Source organism: Pteropus vampyrus, unplaced genomic scaffold (assembly GCF_000151845.1).
Source record: "Pteropus vampyrus isolate Shadow unplaced genomic scaffold, Pvam_2.0 Scaffold428, whole genome shotgun sequence".
NCBI lineage: Eukaryota > Metazoa > Chordata > Mammalia > Chiroptera > Pteropodidae > Pteropus > Pteropus vampyrus.
This window is the reverse complement of record NW_011889209.1, coordinates 1,044,825-1,065,118: the sequence shown is the minus strand read 5'-3', so window position 1 is coordinate 1,065,118 and position 20,294 is coordinate 1,044,825. Positions and strand designations below refer to the sequence as shown.

The window sequence follows — 20,294 nt, the reverse complement described above, 5'->3', positions numbered from 1 at the left end:
ATGGAATTGCCAGGACAGGGAAAACTGTGTTAGCCAGGTTGTTCAAGACTCAGACTTGGCACCCAACTATACCTGCAGATTGGGGATGGGGAGGACTCAATGAGGGAACAATGACTTCTGTCAGCACTTATGTCTGGGAGAAAACTGCTCCTTCAGGCCTTTCCTGACAATTCATTTCCTCCTGGTATATCTCTGATGCTTTTAGAGCTGCTGCTCCAGAGCTGGACCTCAGAGCAAGTGAATCTTCAGTGAGTAAATCTATGCACAGGCCCTTTAAGAGAGACGCCTGGGACTCCAGCAGCCCTTCATCTCACTTAGCCACAATCCATGCTGACTTTCACATCCAGAAGTTATGGGGACTTCTCTTTCCAGCACTTATGCTCTGACCTGGGAAACCCAGTGTGAGGCTGGGACCTCTCACTCTTCAGGGGGAACATCAACAGCCAAGATATTTTTCCATATGTTTAACTACCACATGTGGGTGTGTGACTAGCCTGTTCTGTATCTCCATCCCTCCTACCAGTCTCAATGTGGTTTCTGCTCTGTGTTCTTAGTTATAGGACTTTTGTTTAGTCTTTAGGTGGTTCTCAATGTTTATTGTTTTATATTTTAATTGTAATTTTGATGTTGTCATGGGAGAAGCCAAGCACAGTGTTTACTTACTCTACCATCTTAACTGAATTCTTATTGGCTCGAGTACTTAAGAAAAGTTCCTATGAGAAAGAGTACATGACTCCATTTCAGGCTAACAATATATCCGAATGGCACATTGATGTATGCAGGGATGAATTCTTTTCTTCATCTACACCTCCCCCCACTATCCCCCTTCTCAGCACTCTCAGGCAGACAATTGAAATTACAGGACTGCCCTCAGATGCCTCACAAGTAATCTTCTTCCTGCTTATAGATTTTATCTGTGATTCTTCAATAATTAATTTCTTTCGAGCTTCTGATAATGTTGAATTATGCAAAGTGTACTCCTTTTACCAACTTGTGAACCCCATTCTGTAATTGCAAATAAGAAATTTTTGGTATTAAACTATGGGGTATGCTTTTTACTTGCTATCCTTTCCTGAAATCTTTAACAAAAAGCATCTTCTCTCTGCACTTTTTGAATCCTGATAGACTTTCAATACTTTGGCATTGTTTTCTCCTAATTTATACTTTGAAGTTTCAGATATCTCTTAGATTTATGAAAGATGTTGTTTGTGTTTCAATTTCTCATTTTTCATTTTGATTTTGAGGATTTCCAAAAAAAGAATGTCAAGTGCACCAATAACACAGTACCACTTTAATACCAGAAATCAGTCTTCCTTCTTAAATACAGTTGAAAATAAAGGATCTATATTTATTTAGTACAAGTTCTCCATGAGAAAATAATTAAATTACAAATAAAAAAAGAAAATGGAAATCAGAGAATATAGAGATAATTCAGGAAACAGAATAAAATGTTAAAAATGCTCATTAATATGCACAGAAACATAGATAAGATTATGCATGAAACAAGTGTGAGATAGTAAGAAAAAAGGATGAAACCCAAAAGAACTCTTTAAAATTAAAATCTAATATTTGAAATTAAATATAAGAACTGGATGGCAAAGTTGAGAGAATTTCCTATAAATAGTACAAGCCAGCAAGATATAAAGTATGAGACAACATAAATGTCTTATAAGATCAGTTTAGGAGGCCTGGCACCCGACTAATAAAAATTACAAAAAGAGAGGACAAAGAACTCAGAAAAAAGGAAGTTACAAATAACTGGCCTAAGAAAATTTTCTTTAACTGAAGGATATGTATGTCTAGATTGAAAGTGCCTCTCAAATAGTTAGCACAATGAATCATGAAAGAGATCTACATTGTAAAATTAATATCCTACAGAGAGAAAAACCACAGGCTTACATACCAAGCAACAAAAGTCAGATGTATAGAATTTTAAAATATTGACATTGGATGATAAAAAGCAATGGAACATGCTTTTAAAATTCTGAGGATAAATGAATTTCAACTTAGAATTTTATACTTGATCTAAATATTAAGCAACTGTATTGATAAAATAAAGACATTTTCTGATATTTAAGAACTAAGAATACTTATTTTTTATTCAACTTTTTAATGGAATTTTTTGGAGGATGAAGGAAATGAGAGGTTAAACCAAGGTAGAAGAACATATGGGATCCAGAACACATAACATCCATCTCCAGGGATCAGCTAAGAAAAGTTGCTGGATGCCAGGTCTTCAGGCTTACAGTGTAACCATTTTTGATTACAGAAGAATGCTGGAAGACTCCAGGAATGCAACTGAGAATGCATAGAATGAATGCCTGACATAATCCCTAATAGAAGTCTGGCTATAATTTTCCATTGTAATATACATAGCACAACAACAGTTCTGCTGTGGAGAAGATGTCAACTTTTTAAAAAGAACCTACATTATTCAGCAGCTTTGAAAATGTTAGGCTAGAAGTAGAATGCAGGTATCAGGCTGAAAGAGTATAGCAACCAGCAAATGAGGCCACCGATAATATGAATTTTAAAAGAGATGTCTATGTTTTTAGGCAAGCATTAGTTCAGAAATTGTGGGTAATGGAATTGCTTTGGTATGTTTTCTTCTAGTTTTATGTAGTCTGGCTGACTTCACATCCCAGTTCTAACATATCTTAGCTGAGTGAACTTGGACAGGCTTTCTAAACTCAATTTCTTTCTTTGTAAAATGGGGACTTACTAGGTTGTTACACAGATAAATTAAGTAAAGTATTTCATTCAAATACTCCTCAGCACATATTAAGAGTTTAATAATCATTAGTCACTTTAATATGATAATAACTTTATATAAATAAAAGGTATAATCCATAAAGACATGGTAACATTTATGAATTGTTCTATACCAAATTGTTTAGTAACAAAAATATGCAGAGTAAGAACTGTTAGAAATAAAAATGAAATAAATAGAAATACAATTACAATGGATACTTCAACACAGACGAAGTAGAATAAAGATATAGAGAATAAAGATATAGAGAAAATGAATGATATACATAATAGACAATATAGCTTAGTGGCTGGTAGTTTGCCTCAGACCTGGATTTGTGTTGTGCCTCTGACCTTACCAGCAATGTGACCTTTGAATCTCATTAAGAATTGTAGTCAGGTCCTTGTGTATTCAAAGCTGATTCTTTCAACACCAGCTTCTCATATGATGCGGCTGAAATTATAGATGGTGCTATCCAGATGTATCAGGAGATGCATAAAGCTGGAAGGAGTCTGGAGATCATGAATGTTTAAGAGGAATGGAGGAACCAAAGGTGTAATGGGTGAGGGGGAGTTTGGGATGAGGTAAGCACTGACTTGGGAAAAAGTGAAAAGCATAAATTCTTTAAGGCTCGTCTGTTATATTCAGTTTTTCTGATTTTTTCTTTTTGTTACACTTAGCATTTTATTTGATTTGTTTCTAGAAAAATAAGCCCATTTTGGTTATGGAATACTGGGTCGGCTGGTTTGATAAATGGGGAGATGAACACAATGTTAAAGATGCACAGGGTAAGTATTTTGCAGTGTTTGACTCAAGTAGAGATGGCCTTGAGTCATGGACCCTTCAAACATTCCTCTGCTAGTTAATAAGCTCACTAAACTACATCTATTAATTCATATTATGTACAGGGACTTGGCTAAGCCTGAAGGCGCACTGGTGAATAAAAATTACCTGGTTCCTACCCCCAGGGAGCTTGTAGTTTAATAGAGCTGGTAATAAAGAAGTAAAACAATCAGTATACAGCTCCACATCTGACAAGTGCTTTGAAGCAAACAAAGAGGATGCAGTGATAAAAAAGACAGGGACAGACCTGCAGAGTCGGGGTGAGGTGATTATAAGGGTCTCTGAAAAGGTGACATCCTGAAGAAGGGGATGCATTTGCCAAGTCTTGATCATCTCTGGAAAATGCACAGGCCATTGCTATGGAGTAGTCAACTGCGTGGTAGTAATTATCTGAAGTCTATGTGCAATAATGGTTAGAGAGTGGATTCTGGAGCCAGAGATCAGGATTTCAATCCCAGCTCTGCAGCACTAGCCACATACCCAAGGCAGCTTTCTTTTGCTTCTAAGTCTTAGTGTCTTCATCCAAAAATGGGGATTATCACATAGCCCACCTCATAGGGTTTGTTATGAGGATTAAATATGGCAATCCATGCAAACCACTCTGAACAGTGCCTAGGAGATGTTGTTAATAAAAGTATTTTGCTACTAAGGATATTTTGCTATTGCTGTTTTGAAAACAAGCTCACTTGTACCTGAAGTAAAGAAAACCATTTGAAAATACTGGGTAACTGAGAAAAATCTACTGTGGCCTGAAAAATAGAAAAACAAAACACAAAAAACCAAAAACTTACCACCACCGCCACCACCACCAAACAACAGTTTTCTGATCACCTGTATGTTAGGCACTATGCTATATTTCTTGCATGTATTCTGTCATCAATTAATTCTCTTATTCTATGAAATAGTAGGAATTAGTACCTTCATTTAACAGATTAGGAAAAAGAGGCTCTGAGAGAAAATAGGCTGTATAAGGTCATACAAACTAAAGAGCACTGTCAGTATTGAATCTTACATCTAACTAACTTTTAACCATCCTGCTTCCCATTATGGCCAGTGGAAAGATGATCATACCTGTTAAATCATGATGACCAAATGAGAGTTTCTATGGCTAAAGATGAGAACAGCCACTTGTAGACTATTGGAGAGGTTCTAAACTAGTGTCTCCAGAGATATTACCGTAGAAGAGTAATAATGAGGATGTACTAATTATTGTACAATTTCAAAAAATGTACTAAACATAAGATTCTTAGGCTATTATTTAGTATATGAAGTTTGAAGTCCAATTATGTCCATACTCTGAGAAAAATGGTTTTTAAAAAGGGATCTAGGAAACAAGACATGGTTTCCTAGAGTAGTTCTGGCCAATCCTACCTATGTTCTGGTTAGAATCTTAGCAGAGTTTGGAGGACAAAAGAATTAAGTTGATTGTGGGGTGGGGTAGGGAATCATAAGATTTCACCAGAGACTCAGTCTTCTCTAAATTTTTAATTTGCTCTATTTTCTCATCTTTCTCCTCTACAGATATTGAAAATACTGTGTCTGAATTTATTAAATTTGAGATCTCCTTCAACGTATATATGTTCCATGGTGGAACCAACTTTGGTTTCATAAATGGGGCCACAAATTTTGGGAAGCACAAAAGCATTACCACTAGCTATGGTAAGTGTTTGCTGATATGGTAACCTTCCAGCATAGATGGTGCTGGAGTTTAACCAAGGAGGTTCTGAAAGGATGTTCTGTCATCACTGGGTTCTTGACCTATAATCTATGCTGAGCATTGAGGATTTTCCTATCTATTTTCCTTCCTTCTGTGATATTCATAATGCCCCCAAGAGGCTGGCATTGCAGTAGACAGGGCTGCCTATGACCTAAAGCTCTGCTTCACTCATCATGTACACTGACCCCTTGACTTGAGCCTTCCAAGGGAGACAGATTACAGATGGTGATCGCTATAAGGGCATCAATAGGCACAGCTGGGCAACCCAGATTGAGGAAAGAAGACAGTGTCCATTATAAAGTGAAACAGAGGATGAACTCTGTGTCATGACAGCCTCAGATTCCCAGGAAGGGTTGTGCGGAATGTTTCTAGACTGGCATTAGTCCCTCACACCCTAGCCTGGGGTGGACCCAGCTGGGGGCAGGGAAGATGTGTCTTCTTTTTTTCTCTAGTGGCTCTGGCCCATCGCATGCTGAAAGTGCTATAGAAGATTGCTTGGCCAGTGACAGTGCCCTGGTGTCTTGCAGACTATGATGCTGTGCTGACAGAAGCTGGGGATTACACAGAAAAATATTTCAAGCTTCGAAAACTCTTTGGATCTGTCTTAGGTACTTAGCAACCATTCTAACTTGAGAGCAGGTTGTCCTCATGAAGTGGAAGTGTGAAGAAAGGGAAGGATCCCCAGAGGGCAGAAGCTTAATGAAGTGCTTAAGAGCAAGGGCAACTTAACTTCAAATCCTGATTTTCTCACTTAGAAGCCGTATGGTTTTATGTGAATGTTTTAAAGCCCTTTAAGCCTTATTTTCTTCCCTGAAACATGAAGACAGTGATACTTGTGAAAATTAAGTTACTATTTGTAAAGCTGTTAGTATGATGTATGATGTAATACCCCATATACAATAGCAAAAATCATCCAATTTAATTTTACTTATTTAAATAAAGTTTATTAACTATCTAGTATGTGCTAAGAAGTAGTTAGGCATAAGGCAGAATTCTTGTTCTCTAAGAGCCTTTAGCCTATATAACTAATATTACCCTTTCTGGATCTGTACCTATGAGCTATCTGTGCATGCAAAATGGTTCCAACTTGGTTGTCGACAGGTTTTCATTATTCTTGGTGAAGTATAGCTATGTTCGAGGATAGGACCCATATCTCTTGTTCGCTCTGCAATACGAGAGCTCATGGATAGGGATGAGGAGGCTTTGAGAAGGCAGTACTTATTTCAGATACTTCTTGTCCCATTGCCCATTTTTACTGCAGCATTACCCCTGCCCCACTTACCTGAGCTCACTCCCAAGGCTGTGTATCCTTCTATGAGACCGTCCTTTTACTTGCCACTGTGGGATGTCCTACAGTACTTAAATGAGGTGAGTACTGCCTGGGCACAGGAATGGGGGGTGGGTGGCCATTGAATACATGGGGCAGAATGCCATAAGCCACAGAGTAGAGATTCCTTCGAGGGCTTTTTATTGGAAAACCAATTCTCTGCATTTCTTCCCAATTTAGAACTATGGGGAAAGACCCACAAGCTCTTTCTGGATGGACTGTGAGGGGTTTGAATTTAAAGAATGACTAGGCATGGGGGGAGAAGTAGACTATTAGAGAGTCCTGGTTTCCAGCTCACATGAACCATTTGGTGAATGCTCTTGTGGAGGACTGTATGATTCATATGGCTGCTGAGCTAGGAACTCATGAAACTGAGTTTCCGACTCTTCTTCACCGTCAACTAGGTTGAATCGCTGCACTTGTACAGGTCCCTGTGAGCCCTTTAAAATTAGACTACCTACTCTATTTTGAAGAAAAGGTAGATATTGTTTGAAAAATGTTAACTCTTGAATTCATATTGGTTTTACCTCCACTATCACTGTTTTAGATAAAAAGAAGTGTCTGACATATTACAGATGCTCAATGTTTGCTTAGCACATAATTCTTTACTCGACTTTAGTTATGTTAGAACACAACTTATTTACTCTGTTAATTCTTATGATTACAGTTAATTATTCCCTCTACCATGCCCTCCCCGTCTTCTGAGTTTTCTGGTCAATAGAGATATAAAGCATTAAGAGTATCATCACATAGCACCTATTTTAGTATTTCTCATTCAAAGAACTCTTGGGGACCATTAGAAGGTACAACGAAAAATGACAAGGATCTTAGGAAGAAGGATTCTGACTTCTCATTGCCCTGGCTCCTGTTTCTGCCACATCTCTATCATAGCCAGTCATATCTGATAAACCAATCAATATGGAGAATCTTCCCATAAACAGTGGGAACGGTCAGTCCTATGGATTCATACTGTATGAGACTGTCATCTGTTCTGGAGGTGAGCTCCATGCTGATGTTCAAGATACAGCACAGGTAGGGGTCCGCAGGCTGTCTATGGAGGTAAGCAGAACATTTAGCTTAACTTTGCTGCTTTTGGGGAGGAAAGTTAGTCACTGGTCAATTTTACAGTTTAATAGTACCTACTATTTAAGCACCTATGTGTGAGGCACTGAGAATATTAATTCAAATTAAAGAAACTTGCTTTATGCTTTATCACAACCTAGTTCTATTGGGGCTTTCCTGTCAGCTTAAACATCTGTGAGCACCAAGGCCAGTCCCTTCCTTCATCATGACCTTCTCCCTAAACTAGAGCCTCTCTTCTCCCTTCCTTCCAGTAGGCCTATCTGTCTGACACCGGCTCTTCTTTTGCAGGTGTTTTTGAATGAGACCAGTATAGGAATTCTGGATGATGCTGATCATCAGTACTTGAACATTCCTAAAGTCAGGGTATGTAACTCAAGAGTTTAAATGCTGCCCTAGATCCCAGACTCAAATGCAAACACAGCCTGGTCCTGAGATAGACTGCCTTCTTTCTCTTCCACTGCCCTTTGGTATTGCTCCTCACTGAGGGGCCCAGCAGAAAGTGTTTGTTTAGCTATGTCAGTTATAAACAAAACTGCATCTCTCAGGCCCATATATCATGAGTGGCAGTATACATGTTTTGGTGTGAATGGAATTTCCCCATTAAGCCCTGAGTCAACCATTAGCTGCTAACTGGGTCTCTTTTCAAAGGCACAGCTGAGTCCCTCTGCCTTTCCTAAGGCAGATTAGCTGAACAAAGGGGAAACTGAGTGTGGAATGGGAACATGCAGGGTCTTTAAAGGAGAGGGAGGACTGCTGAGCTCTGGAGGCTCCTTGTCTCCCATTTTCTTGTCTTTCCATCTAGGACTCAGAGAAAAGAAAAGATTCTAGAGTAAAAACCCTGTGTAACCTTTTCATTTCCATAAACTGGTCTACCCCAAACAGGGATGTCAACGCCTAAGGATCCTGGTGGAGAATCAAGGACGAGTTAATTTCTCATGGAAAATCCAAGATCAGCGGAAAGGTAGGCTCTAGGACTGAGAGACAGGCTGTAATCTCTCTTTATGGTTACTTGGACTCTCACACTGGGGCTATGTTGAAGTCAGGAGGAAAAAATGAGCCACTCAGGCAGTGGGAGACTTAGGTTCTAGGACCAAAAATTCAAACTCCTTTCCTTTCTCTTGTCCTGCCTTCTCCATTTCTCCAAGGTAAGAAAGTGGAGCAATTTTGTTGGGTGCTGACTGCTTGTCCTGGAGCAGAGCCCAGTCTTCTTTTGGGAATTTCAGGAAAAGCTCTGATACTAAATGGGGAACTTCTCAGTAGTATGGAAGCATACAACAAGAAACCTTTAGTCATAGCAAGTCAAACAAGTGTTTGCCCTTGTGGCTGAGACCTTATCACAAGGTATATACATTTTTTTTTTTTTTTTTGTCCTAGACACAGAGCAATCTAGTCCCTGACCATATTCTCTTTCCTACCGACCACCTGCAGGATTAACTGGATCTGTTACCATCAATAATACCCCCCTGGAGGGTTACACTATCTATTCTCTGGAAATGAAAATGAGCTTCTTTGAGAGGTATGCTCCTACTTACTCCCAATGGACACTTTGAGGGATCAGGGAACTCAGAGATTTGAAACTCTTCACTGTGCAGATGAAGAGCCCAAGATTCAGGGAAATGAAGTGATTTGCTCAGGATTATAGAGTGCTTTGGAGTCAGGACTAGAACCCTAGGACAAGTCTCTTTTTTTAAGGGTCCTAGTCTGACATGTCCCACTGAAACAGAATCCCAGTACCTGCATGGGGAATCTAGGGTCAATACTGGGACTTATTGCTCTCCTTCAAGGTTTGGCCCTTCTTCCAGGCTCCGCTCTGCCACATGGAGGCCTTTCCGAAGTAGTTATCTGGGCCCTGCCTTCTACATTTGTACCTTGAGGGCTGGCTCTTCTCCCAAGGACACCTTTCTGAGATTACTGGTAAGTGAGCACCCTCTTCAAACTCTGGCGTCCCAACCATCTATTCTTTCTTAAAGAGTTGAAGCAAAGCCATAGAGTTCCTGGCAAGAATATTTCCCTTTTTTCTTTTCTTTTTCTTCCTCACTTCCAACTAAGCCATCCAACATCTCTCAATCTTCCTAACTTATCGTTGTTCAAAAAATCGTACATCACAACACAATAGAAAAATTCAAATAACAACAAGATGTAGAGAGCAAATGGTGGAAATTCTGCATCAAACTCACCCGCATTTAAGTTCCTCTCTACTTCTCAGAACTAAGCATTACCAGTAGTTTGTATGATTTCATATACAACTTTGTCTGAACACACACACACAATTACTTTTTGCACCAATGCAGCCATTCCATAAATTATATTTTGTGAATTGCCTTTTTTACCTCATATATATTTTTATGTATAAACACATAACAGATGTACAAAATGTGAGTGTACAATTCAATAAATTATCACAAAGTGAACATCAGATAATTACCATTGAGAAAAATAAAATATCGTCAACAGTCCTCCCCTTCTCTTTAAAAGGTAACCATTATCTTGACTCCTAACACTCTAATTCATTCTTTCTTCTTTTGACTTCATGTAATTTGAATTACATAGTAGAGTTTGTATAAGACTAGTATTATTTTTTTAAATATTTGGTAGAATCCATTAGTCAAAACCTTTAAGACAACTTTTTATTTGTGGGAAAGTTTGTGTGTGTGTTAAATTCCTTTAAGATTAAAGTACTCTTCAGATTTTCTGTTTTTCTGAAAGTTAGTTTAGATAAAATATATTTTATAAAATTTTTTTCCATTTCATCTTAATTTTCAAAGGTATTGGGCTTAAATTGTTTTTTAATGTCTAGATCATCTATAGTAACATCTTTTTTCTTGCTAAGTATCACCAGAACATTAGTGTTTCAAAGAAAGAATGTTTGACTATGACACTTACTATATTATGTATTTCTTTTGTTTAATTTCTGCTGTTATTTTTATTATTTTGTTTATTTCACTTTTTTATCATAGGAGTTATCTGCTTTCTTTTTATAATCCCTTTAAAAATGTGCTCAGATAACTGATTTTTAATCTGTATTCTTTTTAATATATTGATTTAAGCTATTATTTTCATTTAAGCATGGATTTGGTTGCATCCATAAGTTTTAAAAAAATTATTGAAGATATATTATGGCAACATTTTTGTTATCAATTTCTTGTTTAATTGCACTGTGGCCTGAGAACTTTAAAACATGTTAATACTTGTGTAGTCCAACATAGGATTAAATTTCTAAAGATTCTGATACATACTTGAAAGAATATGTGTATTTTTGCATGTGTTAAATGAATATTCTATACATATTAATTAGTTCAATTTTGTTAATCATCTTGTTTCAAATGTTTTATGTCTTGATTCATAATTTTAATTATTATATTTTTTAGTTCTAGAATTTTTGTTCTATAACTATAGCCTTTTTATTTACAATTTTTAAATTAAATTTATTGGGGTGACATTGGTTAATAAGATTATATGTTTCAGGTGTACAATATTATAATTAATCATCTGCACATTGCATAGGGTGCTCATCACCCAAAGTTTAGTCTCCTCCCTCACCACATTTGACTCTCTTTATCCTCTTCGACCTCCCCCCACCCTTCCCATCTGTTAACCACCATATTGTTGTCTGTGCCAGTGAGTTTGTTGATTTTGGTCATTCACTTGTTCTCTGTTTTAAATCCTACATACAAGCGAAATCATATGATTCTTGTCTTTTTCCATCTGATTTATTTTGCTCAATATGATACTCTCAAGATCCATCCACATTGTCGCAAATGGCAGTATTTCATCTTTTTTTGTGTTGAATAGTATTCCATTGTGTATATGTGCCACATCTTCTTTATCCAATCATTCATCAGAGGACACTTGGGTTGTTTCCATGTCCTACCTATCGTGAATAATGCTGCAGTGAACATAGGGGTACATATCTCTTTACGAACGTTTTAAAATTTATTTGGTAGATACCCAGAAGAAGGATTACTGGGTCATATGGTGGCTCTATTCTTAATTTTTTGAGGAAATGCTATACTGTTTTCCATAGTGGCTGTACCAATTTACCTTCCCACCAGCAGTATATAAGGGTTCCTTTTTCTCCGTATCCTTGCCAAAAGTTGTTATTTCTTGCCTTGCTGGTAACAAACTCTAGTCTTTTTTATAGTTTCCACTTCTCTGTCAAAATTCTGTCTTTTGTCTCTTTAACATACTAATTTTGATATACTATACTTTTATCTCTTTCATATACCAATACTGAACATACTAATTTAGTAGGCATAGTCATTTCAAAGCCTGTGACTTAAAAATCCACTATCTGTATCACCTTCATCTGTTTCTATTGTTCGTTGTTCCTCTTTGTTTTTATTATATTTTCTCCCTCCCCATCTGCTTATTATTTTTTACTGAGTGCCAGACATTATGAAAAATGCTAGAAATAACTCAAGGCCTAAGATGATATCAGAGGATTTACATCTACCTCTGGAGGTGGCTAAGGATATTATACCTTGCTATAATTTACAAAGACTGAAATGGTTTGAATCAAGGCTTCCATCCAATGACTGGACTATTTTTTTCACTCTTCTCCTAGGTGTAGACTCTCAGGTTCCCAGCTCAGAGTGTATATTATTTAATAAGATTCCTGGTTATCCAGTTTTTGTTCCCTTAAACTTATGAGGCTACGAAAAGTTCTGCTAAGCTTCTCAGGCACTTCTTCCTGAATAAGCAGATTCCTCTAGTGGAAAAACTGCCTCAATGTCTACTTGTCTCTCAGTTTTCTTCTCCTAGATCTTGGTCCTGTAATTCTTTATTGTATTGCAAGCAGATTTTTTTTAAAAATGTGTAGCTTTTATAGCTATTGTTAACAGTAGTGTTCATCTCTATTGCCTAGTACTTATTTCTGGAAGAGAAGACCTGTTTTTTTTTTTGTTTGTTTGTTTGTTTTGTTTTTTAAAGTATAGCATTATATATCATAGGGCAGGAACAACAGTAATGTTAGCATTAAGGGGTGGGTTCATGTTTTTCTCTGTCATCCTTAGACCAGGTACTGCAGGGTAAAACTTCTAGAACATATCCCATTGTAAACTCACTTTCACTTTTAGTGCCATAAAGCATCTCAGTCTTGCTGTCACTCCCCAAATACCTTAAGTTTTACCTTGCCAGTGTGAATCTGTTCCCATGTGTCAAGCCTCCATCCCTTTCAGGACTGGAATAATGGATTTGTGTTCATCAATGGACGTAACCTTGGGCGATATTGGTATATTGGACCACAGGAAACACTTTACCTTCCTGGTACCTGGCTTCATCCAGGAGACAATGAGGTGAGCCACCGCCACTTTTGCCTTTATGTCTCATAAATGTTCAGATGTGCCTTCATCCCTAGAATGCAGATTGCAGTGTCTTTCTCGTTCTGTATTGAATAGGCTTACCCTTTCTTAATGTCAGCCTTTCTTTTTTCCTAGATCATCCTGTTTGAGAAAAGGAAAAGTGGTTCATACATCCAAACTAGTATAAACCCAAGCTTTAAGATTGTGTCATAATGTATTTTGAGGATTGTTGGAGTTCATCTACAAGCAGTTTTTCAGGAGAAAGATTTATGTCTAGAATTTCAAATGCAATGTTGTCTGCAGTAGCAAAAATATGAAAATAACCTAAAAAAATCAACAGGAAAGTTGTTATGTATGTTATAGTATATTCATATGATGCCTGTTTTTAGGCTTTAAAAAGTCTTCCAATCTCCAATGACTGATTTACCTAGTTAAATGCTTAATCCTTAGTAGGTTATTATTCTTTAATCAAATGTGCCTTTAGGCAAATATGAATAAAAAATAAGTTTTATTTCTGCTTCTCTTTACTTAGTTGGGTGAAACTGAAGCGTCTCTGGACTAAGAAGAGTAAGAATGACTGTTCTCTCCATACCAGACTAGCAAACTCCTGGGTGTGTGTGTGTGTGTGTGTGTGTGTGTGTGTGTGTGTGTGTTCAGGAGGAAGAATGCAGGGGAGAGTGAAAAATGTCTTCAGGCAGTGCCCTGCAGCCTGGGTTTCTCCAAGGTGTTCTTGTACATAACATCCAATCAGAGAAGGAAGAGATTTGTTTATTTGGTTCTGATGTGTGTGATAGCAAAGCCTGGCATTGAGCACTCTCTGTCTTATTACTCCTCAGCTATCTGGGTATAGTCAAAGCTCATACTGATAGTGGACAGATATTAGTGAGATAAGTCACATATACATGAATAACCCAACCAATTTCTCAAATAACACCATCGGAAACCAGTCACATTCTTATAATCAAATGATAGTACTTGGCCTAAATTCAAACCAATGCACTAAAACAAAATGTTAACACCTCGTTAGAAATAGTGCCTAGGAGCTTTGAGAAATTTAGCTAACAATCTGGTGTCAAATGGGTGGAAGAAAACTTTCTGTTTGGAATGAGGACAAAGGAGTCAGATTATCTCCTCTCCTACTAATCTAAATGGCTGGTTTATGGAAGGAAAATTCTATCCTGTACCTACACAATTCCTACATAAAACTGTATTCTCTGGGGCTCTAGACTGAAACCTATGAAATCTATGAATAAACTAAGTCATGAAAAATGACTAAGAGAAAAAAACAGCAGCAATAATCATGAAGATCACAAGAACGTATATATTTCAGATGCAATATGTACATCATTTCTATGACAACAACTGTGCAACATATCCGTTATGTAGATGGAAAAACAAAAGTTCAAAGAGGTGTTTGAATACATGTCTCCCTGGTTCACATCTCTTCTTTTTTTATTACACTTCAGCTCTATACCTATGTCAGTCTTTTTCAAATCATGAATGCAACCCTACTATCCAGAAGATACACTTCCAGTGTGCTTAGAAAAAATTCTCACAGTTTAGAGTTTTTTAACCCAGAAAAAGTGCCATTCAAGAAAAACAAAACAAAGGAAAACAAAATACAGGCCTTTCAGACTTCCAAAAGCCCAAGAGATTTTATCATCAAAAGATCCACACACTAAAGGGAATTTTGAAGCAGCCTTTCTCAACTGGGTTCCATAAGAGAATAAAACTTACAGAAAATGTTTTCTGGGAGTAGTTTCTTATTGTTTCATTCTAGATGCACATTAGAGAAATTAATCCATTATAGACCATGGATGCCTAAGGGTATTGCAGCTTAAATTTTTCAGGAAACCTAGGTTGAGAAAAGATGTTCTAAGGAATGTGCTGTCAGCAGAAAGAAAATGGCCCTAGAGGGACTGTCTGAGATTCAAGAAAGAGTGTGGAGCAAAGAAAGGATGCTGACAAATATGTGAGTACAAATGAACAAACATTAATTCAATATAAGTAAACTAAGATCTAATTTGAGGGTAAAATCAGTAAAAATTGTAAGACAGGGGAAAATGTCATATAAGGTGAAAAGGATGTGATAGAAAAAAAATGGTCTAAGATTTCTGTAATGCTCAGATGTTAACTTTAGACTGTTGAATATGCATGTTAATAAATGTAGCTTAAGTGTTAAAAGAATAAGTAATGCGGCAACTTTCAAAAAAGGGCTAAATAGAATGAGAAAAAAAACAACAGTAAACAGAGTAGAAGACAAAGAAGTAGAAAAATAAGTATGAATAGAAAGCACCTACGAAGATAGTAGAAAAAACACACAACTGTATTAGCAAACAGTACATTTCATAAATGAACTAAATCCTCTAATTAAAAAGTAAAAGTTGTCAGTCATGATAAAAAACACCTAAATGTGTGTTTCATAAGAGACACACCTTTAACATAAGGTCACAAAATGATCACAAATTAAAAGATAAAAAATACACCATGTAAATTCTTACCAAAGAAAGTTGGAGTTACCATATTAATATCAGGCAAGTATACTGAATGACAAAAGATGTTACTAGATGTAATGAGCATAAAGAAATGAGGACATTTTGGACTTTACAAAATGGATTCCATGGGAGCCATGAGTGTAATGTCAACTTGTGCATAATCGGGATGCCTTTAAGGTGTGACCAGAACACCCAAAACCACAGAATCATCAGCCTGGATACGACTGTCCTAGATAAGTCCTCATATGCATGAGCTGATAAGCATAAGGATCTCATCTTGTAAGGTCCACATAAGCTGAACACCTTAGACAGATGCTGCTCAAGTCTGATATGAGAGCATCATGAATGGGTGGCACTAGAGCTGAAGACTGAAGTGCCTGTGGTAGCCGCTGGCTTGGTAACTACGCACAGCTCTCCAGGCCACCAGTCAACAGAGCTTGTTTTGGAGATGCTAAGGAGTTTTGTCCCTCCGCTCTATCACGTAAGACTCTGTACTTCTCCCTCTCTGTGTATTATGTGTTAACCTGCATGGGCACCTGATTGGTTTATCTGAGAAGGTTCCACTCAGTGAACTTGGCATTGTGGAAAGACATAAATGCATTCAAGGGTTTCACTTCAGCAGCTGCTTTCCTTTCTCATAACAGAGAGGGTTACAAATAGTGATAAAAGATTTAATTCATGAGAAAGATATAATAATTCTAGAGTTGTTAATTCCTAAAACTTTAGCCTCAAAATATGTAAAACAAATATTTTTTGTTCTATACATAGAAAAAGGCAAATAGAAATGCTTTACACTTGAGAAGTTTTTGAATTGAGATATGATTCATATACTATAAAGTTCAAACTTTAAAATTTATAATTCAGTAGTTTTTAGAAGAGTGTATTCACAAGGTTGTATAACCATCACCACCATCTAAATCTAGAATGTTTTTGTTGCTCCAAAAAAAAAAAAAAAAAAACCCATGCTTCCATCCCCCAGCCTCTGGAGACCACTAATCAAGTTCCCATCTCTATAGATACACCTATTCTGAGCATTTCGTGCATGCGGAATCATACGATAGGCGGCCCTTTGTTACTGGCTTCTTTCGCTAGCACATGTATGTAAGACTCATCTATGCTGTAGCATATATCAGTACTTCATTCCTTTTTTTGGTTGAATAATGCATATTTTATTTATCTACTCATCAATTGATGGATGTTTCAGTTATTTTCACTTTTTGGCTATTGTGAATAATTGCTGCTATGAGCATTCATGCACAAGGTTTTGTGCGGACATATCTTTACAATTCTCTTGGGTATATACCTAGGAGTAGTATTGCTGGGACATGGTAATTCCTTGTTTAATTTTTCCAGGAACTGCCAAACTGTTTTCCCAAGTGGCTATATCACTTTACATTCCCACCAACAATGTACGAGGGCTCCAATTTTTCCATGTCTTCACCAATACTTGTTTTTAATCTTTTCTTTTTTATTCTAGCCATCCTAGTGGGTATGAAATGCTATCTCACTGTGGTTTTGATTTGCATTCCACTAAAAATTTGTCCTCTTACTGTAAATAATGTACTGGATTTTAAGACGACAAAAATCATCTCAGAAATCTTTTATGCATTTCTGTGTCACTTTTACAGGATCCTAGTATTCTTCAGTAGGTGTCACGTCAGGATGACTTTTCCTCTCAAGGCACGTCAGCGTGTTCCTTTCTCAGCAAGTTTAAGCAGATATATCGTTTGTTGCTTGCATGTTCTCCTATGTTGCTATTATTCTCTTTGAAGTATGGTATTGTGGCTTTCTATGCTGAAGCTTGAAAACAATTTTTTAAACATGTATTAGCTGCTATTCTATCTTTCTGAATATCTTGCATAAAGTGAGGAGACAAAAGCATTTCAAAACATCTTGTATGTGATGAAATTTATTTTTGAATGAAAAATGCTTGTTTTGTACTGTGCTAAAATTACTTTCTAAATACAAAACTGAAGTTGTGTATGAAACATACATATGTAATTCCTAAATCATTTATGGCCTTAGCCATGTTTGTCTTTTGCCAATGACAATAACATGGCATCTTTGTTTTTTACTTTTTCATTTTCTAAATATGTTTTAGTTTGCTGTGCTAGATTCAGAAATCATGGTAACAAAATAAAGGAGAAACAGTTAAATTCATCATTCATCTATTAGGCTGTTGAACTTTAAGAAACTTCTATTTATTTCTGTATGTCCAAATATTTGATATACAAAATGTGGATATTTCATAACATCACTCACTGGTGCACAGCAAAATATAACTCAGGAAAAAGGTTTTCAGTAGCGTGTTTTGTAGAAAGAACTTTGCACTAGAGAGTCATAACTTGGGCAGATTTTTTAAATACTTCAGCAGTTGAAAAATGACTAAAAATAGTAAGATAGAACATTGTCTTGAGAAAATTTTAATTAGCCTCTATAAACTGCAAGCTATAAGAAATTGTTTTCTTAAAGTATTATTATAAGTCTGTCCTTTTGAAGTTTGGTCAGTGAGGAAAAAATGTGCCTAATTTTTTCAAAATTTTATTATTAGTTTCAAGTATACAGTACATTGGTTAGATATTTACATAGTTTATAACATGATACCCCTAATTGCTCTTTCTCTCCTCTGAAAATGTGCCTAATTTTTGTTTAACACTTTCATCTTTTATTTTTATGTAGTTTATTCTTTATTCTGTCTGGATTGAGCATGATTTATCTTAGATGTAGCTGCACATCATTTGGAGATTTTCCTTATGAAATTTTGAGGTTGACAAAAATTCCCAAAGAAGACCTTTTTTGCGAGACTCATGGCTGAAATGAAATTAAGTATTAAAATTAAATTAGGTTTATAAAAGTTATATTGTTTAATGTTATGAATGGTAAACATCAAACATGATAAAAATTTTAATCTTTATTAATACACCTTAATTATTATTTATATTTTAAAATTTAGATATAAATATATAATATCCATGCATTTTATTTTTTAAAAAATTATCTATTTTATATACATTTGTTTGCTCAAAGATTATATCATATTCTTCTTCAGAAGTTATGAAGCTCTCTTAATATTATTAGCTGTCAATCTATTTCTCTAGGTACTTAGGGTATTTGAAAAATTTTAATAATTGTGTTTGTACATTATATTAATAGTTTTCATAATAATCATTAATTATTGTTTTACTTTACTTAATAAAATCTTAATGTTTTACTTCATATCGCAACTCAAATGTATACCTACATTTGAAAGTGAATATTCAGATATTAACACCAAATTCAAATAAGAAGCCTACTTCTCATTTCTGATAGTATTACACTTTTGTATTTGAAATTAACCTAAGCAATTGCTCTATCACCGAGAATGCAGTGATGCCTTACATGCTCCCATATGCTCATACCAAAAGCTTATCCTTCAGTCTGTCACAAGACCCAATCTACTTCACCTACTCAAGGATGTTGCCCCAGAAATTCTCTAAGGTCCCTCCTACTTCATTAATTTTCACCCTCTCAACCATGATCACTATCGGCACACAAGCATGCTGTAGTTTCTCTCATCTAAAATAAACTGGTCAACTTGCTTCTACTCTTGCCCACTCCTGGTGATTCTTAACACAGCAGCCAGAGTGGACTTTTAAAGCATAATTGATGTCATGTCACAAACCTGCAATGGCTCTCATTTCATTCAGTCAAAGCCTTGCTCTGAAAGGCCCTACATGATCAGGCTCCTGTATTTCTCTGACCTCATCTCCCATAGTTCTCATTCTCCCCTTCTCTTCTCACACTGATCATTTTGCAGTTCCTGAAACACTGTGCCATGCTCCTGCCTGAAGCCATTTGCACCAGAGGTTCTCTTTGCCTGGAGAGCCCTTCCTACAGGCATCAGCATGCCTGGCTAACCCACCTCTTTCAGATCTTTGCTCAGATAACATCTTCTCATTAAGACCTCTTCTCTGTATTCCCCTTCCCATCACACTCTCAGTCTTCCTCTCTTTATCTACTTTCTTTTTGCTATAGAATTTATTACATTGAAACATACTCTACAATTGACCCAATTGCTTGTTAATTTTTGTTGTCTTTCTTCTGCAGCTGGCATATAAGTTTTAAAGGAAAAGAATCTTTGTTTGTTTTGTCTACCAATGTATCCAAGCTCCTAGAATAATGTTTAGCTTAAAATTGTGGTCATTAAACATTTGTTGTTGAATTAGATCTTTGGCTTTTCAATCTTCTGAAGGCTGAGGCTGAAAGACCTATTTTGGGACTACCAAGGCCAACAATGATACTCAGTACACATTCTTTCCCAATGCACACAGGCCCCTTCCAGTTCAGTGACACATTTCCTGGGGTGAGAAGCCTTGACTGCTGACAAGGAGAAAATTCTGAGATGTTCTAAATTAAATTACAGCAGGCCAGATAGTGGAAGAAAGAGACAAGAGTTATCAGTTAACAACCATATGGCAAAACCAACAAAAAACTGCTTACATTCCTGAGTGTATGTTGGAACTTTGAATTAACTTCCAGATGTCTATGTCCATGATGAACTAAAAGAGAATAGCCAGGCAGCACTGCACCCCGGGAGCCTACACTACTTTCTTAACTATGAACTTTCCAATCTGTTGCTAACTGCCAATCCACAGGAGCAGACACTTTTTCCTTAGAGACTCTGCGTCGATCCCTGAAATAATCCTGCTTCCCCTTCTCCTGTACCCTTTATCTACAGCCAATGTAAATTCTTTTAAAACAGCTTAGATCTTTCTTCCCAAATTGTTTCCATAAAAGAGCG

The 20,294-nt window shown here is 36.6% G+C and overlaps 1 protein-coding gene across 1 annotated transcript in view; it reads left to right on the top strand.

Annotated features, from left to right (window-relative positions):
• Positions 1-13,232, top strand: part of GLB1L3 (galactosidase beta 1 like 3) — a 48,600-nt gene extending 35,368 nt beyond the window's left edge. The window contains exons 10-20 of the mRNA XM_011381088.1: positions 3,453-3,537; positions 5,114-5,251; positions 5,837-5,917; positions 6,571-6,677; positions 7,528-7,668; positions 8,008-8,082; positions 8,602-8,680; positions 9,148-9,235; positions 9,522-9,633; positions 12,897-13,013; positions 13,155-13,232. Of these exons, the coding sequence (XP_011379390.1) occupies positions 3,453-3,537; positions 5,114-5,251; positions 5,837-5,917; positions 6,571-6,677; positions 7,528-7,668; positions 8,008-8,082; positions 8,602-8,680; positions 9,148-9,235; positions 9,522-9,633; positions 12,897-13,013; positions 13,155-13,232 (1,101 nt within the window). The remainder of the gene's footprint in view (positions 1-3,452; positions 3,538-5,113; positions 5,252-5,836; positions 5,918-6,570; positions 6,678-7,527; positions 7,669-8,007; positions 8,083-8,601; positions 8,681-9,147; positions 9,236-9,521; positions 9,634-12,896; positions 13,014-13,154) is intronic.
• Positions 13,233-20,294: the final 7,062 nt, after the last annotated feature.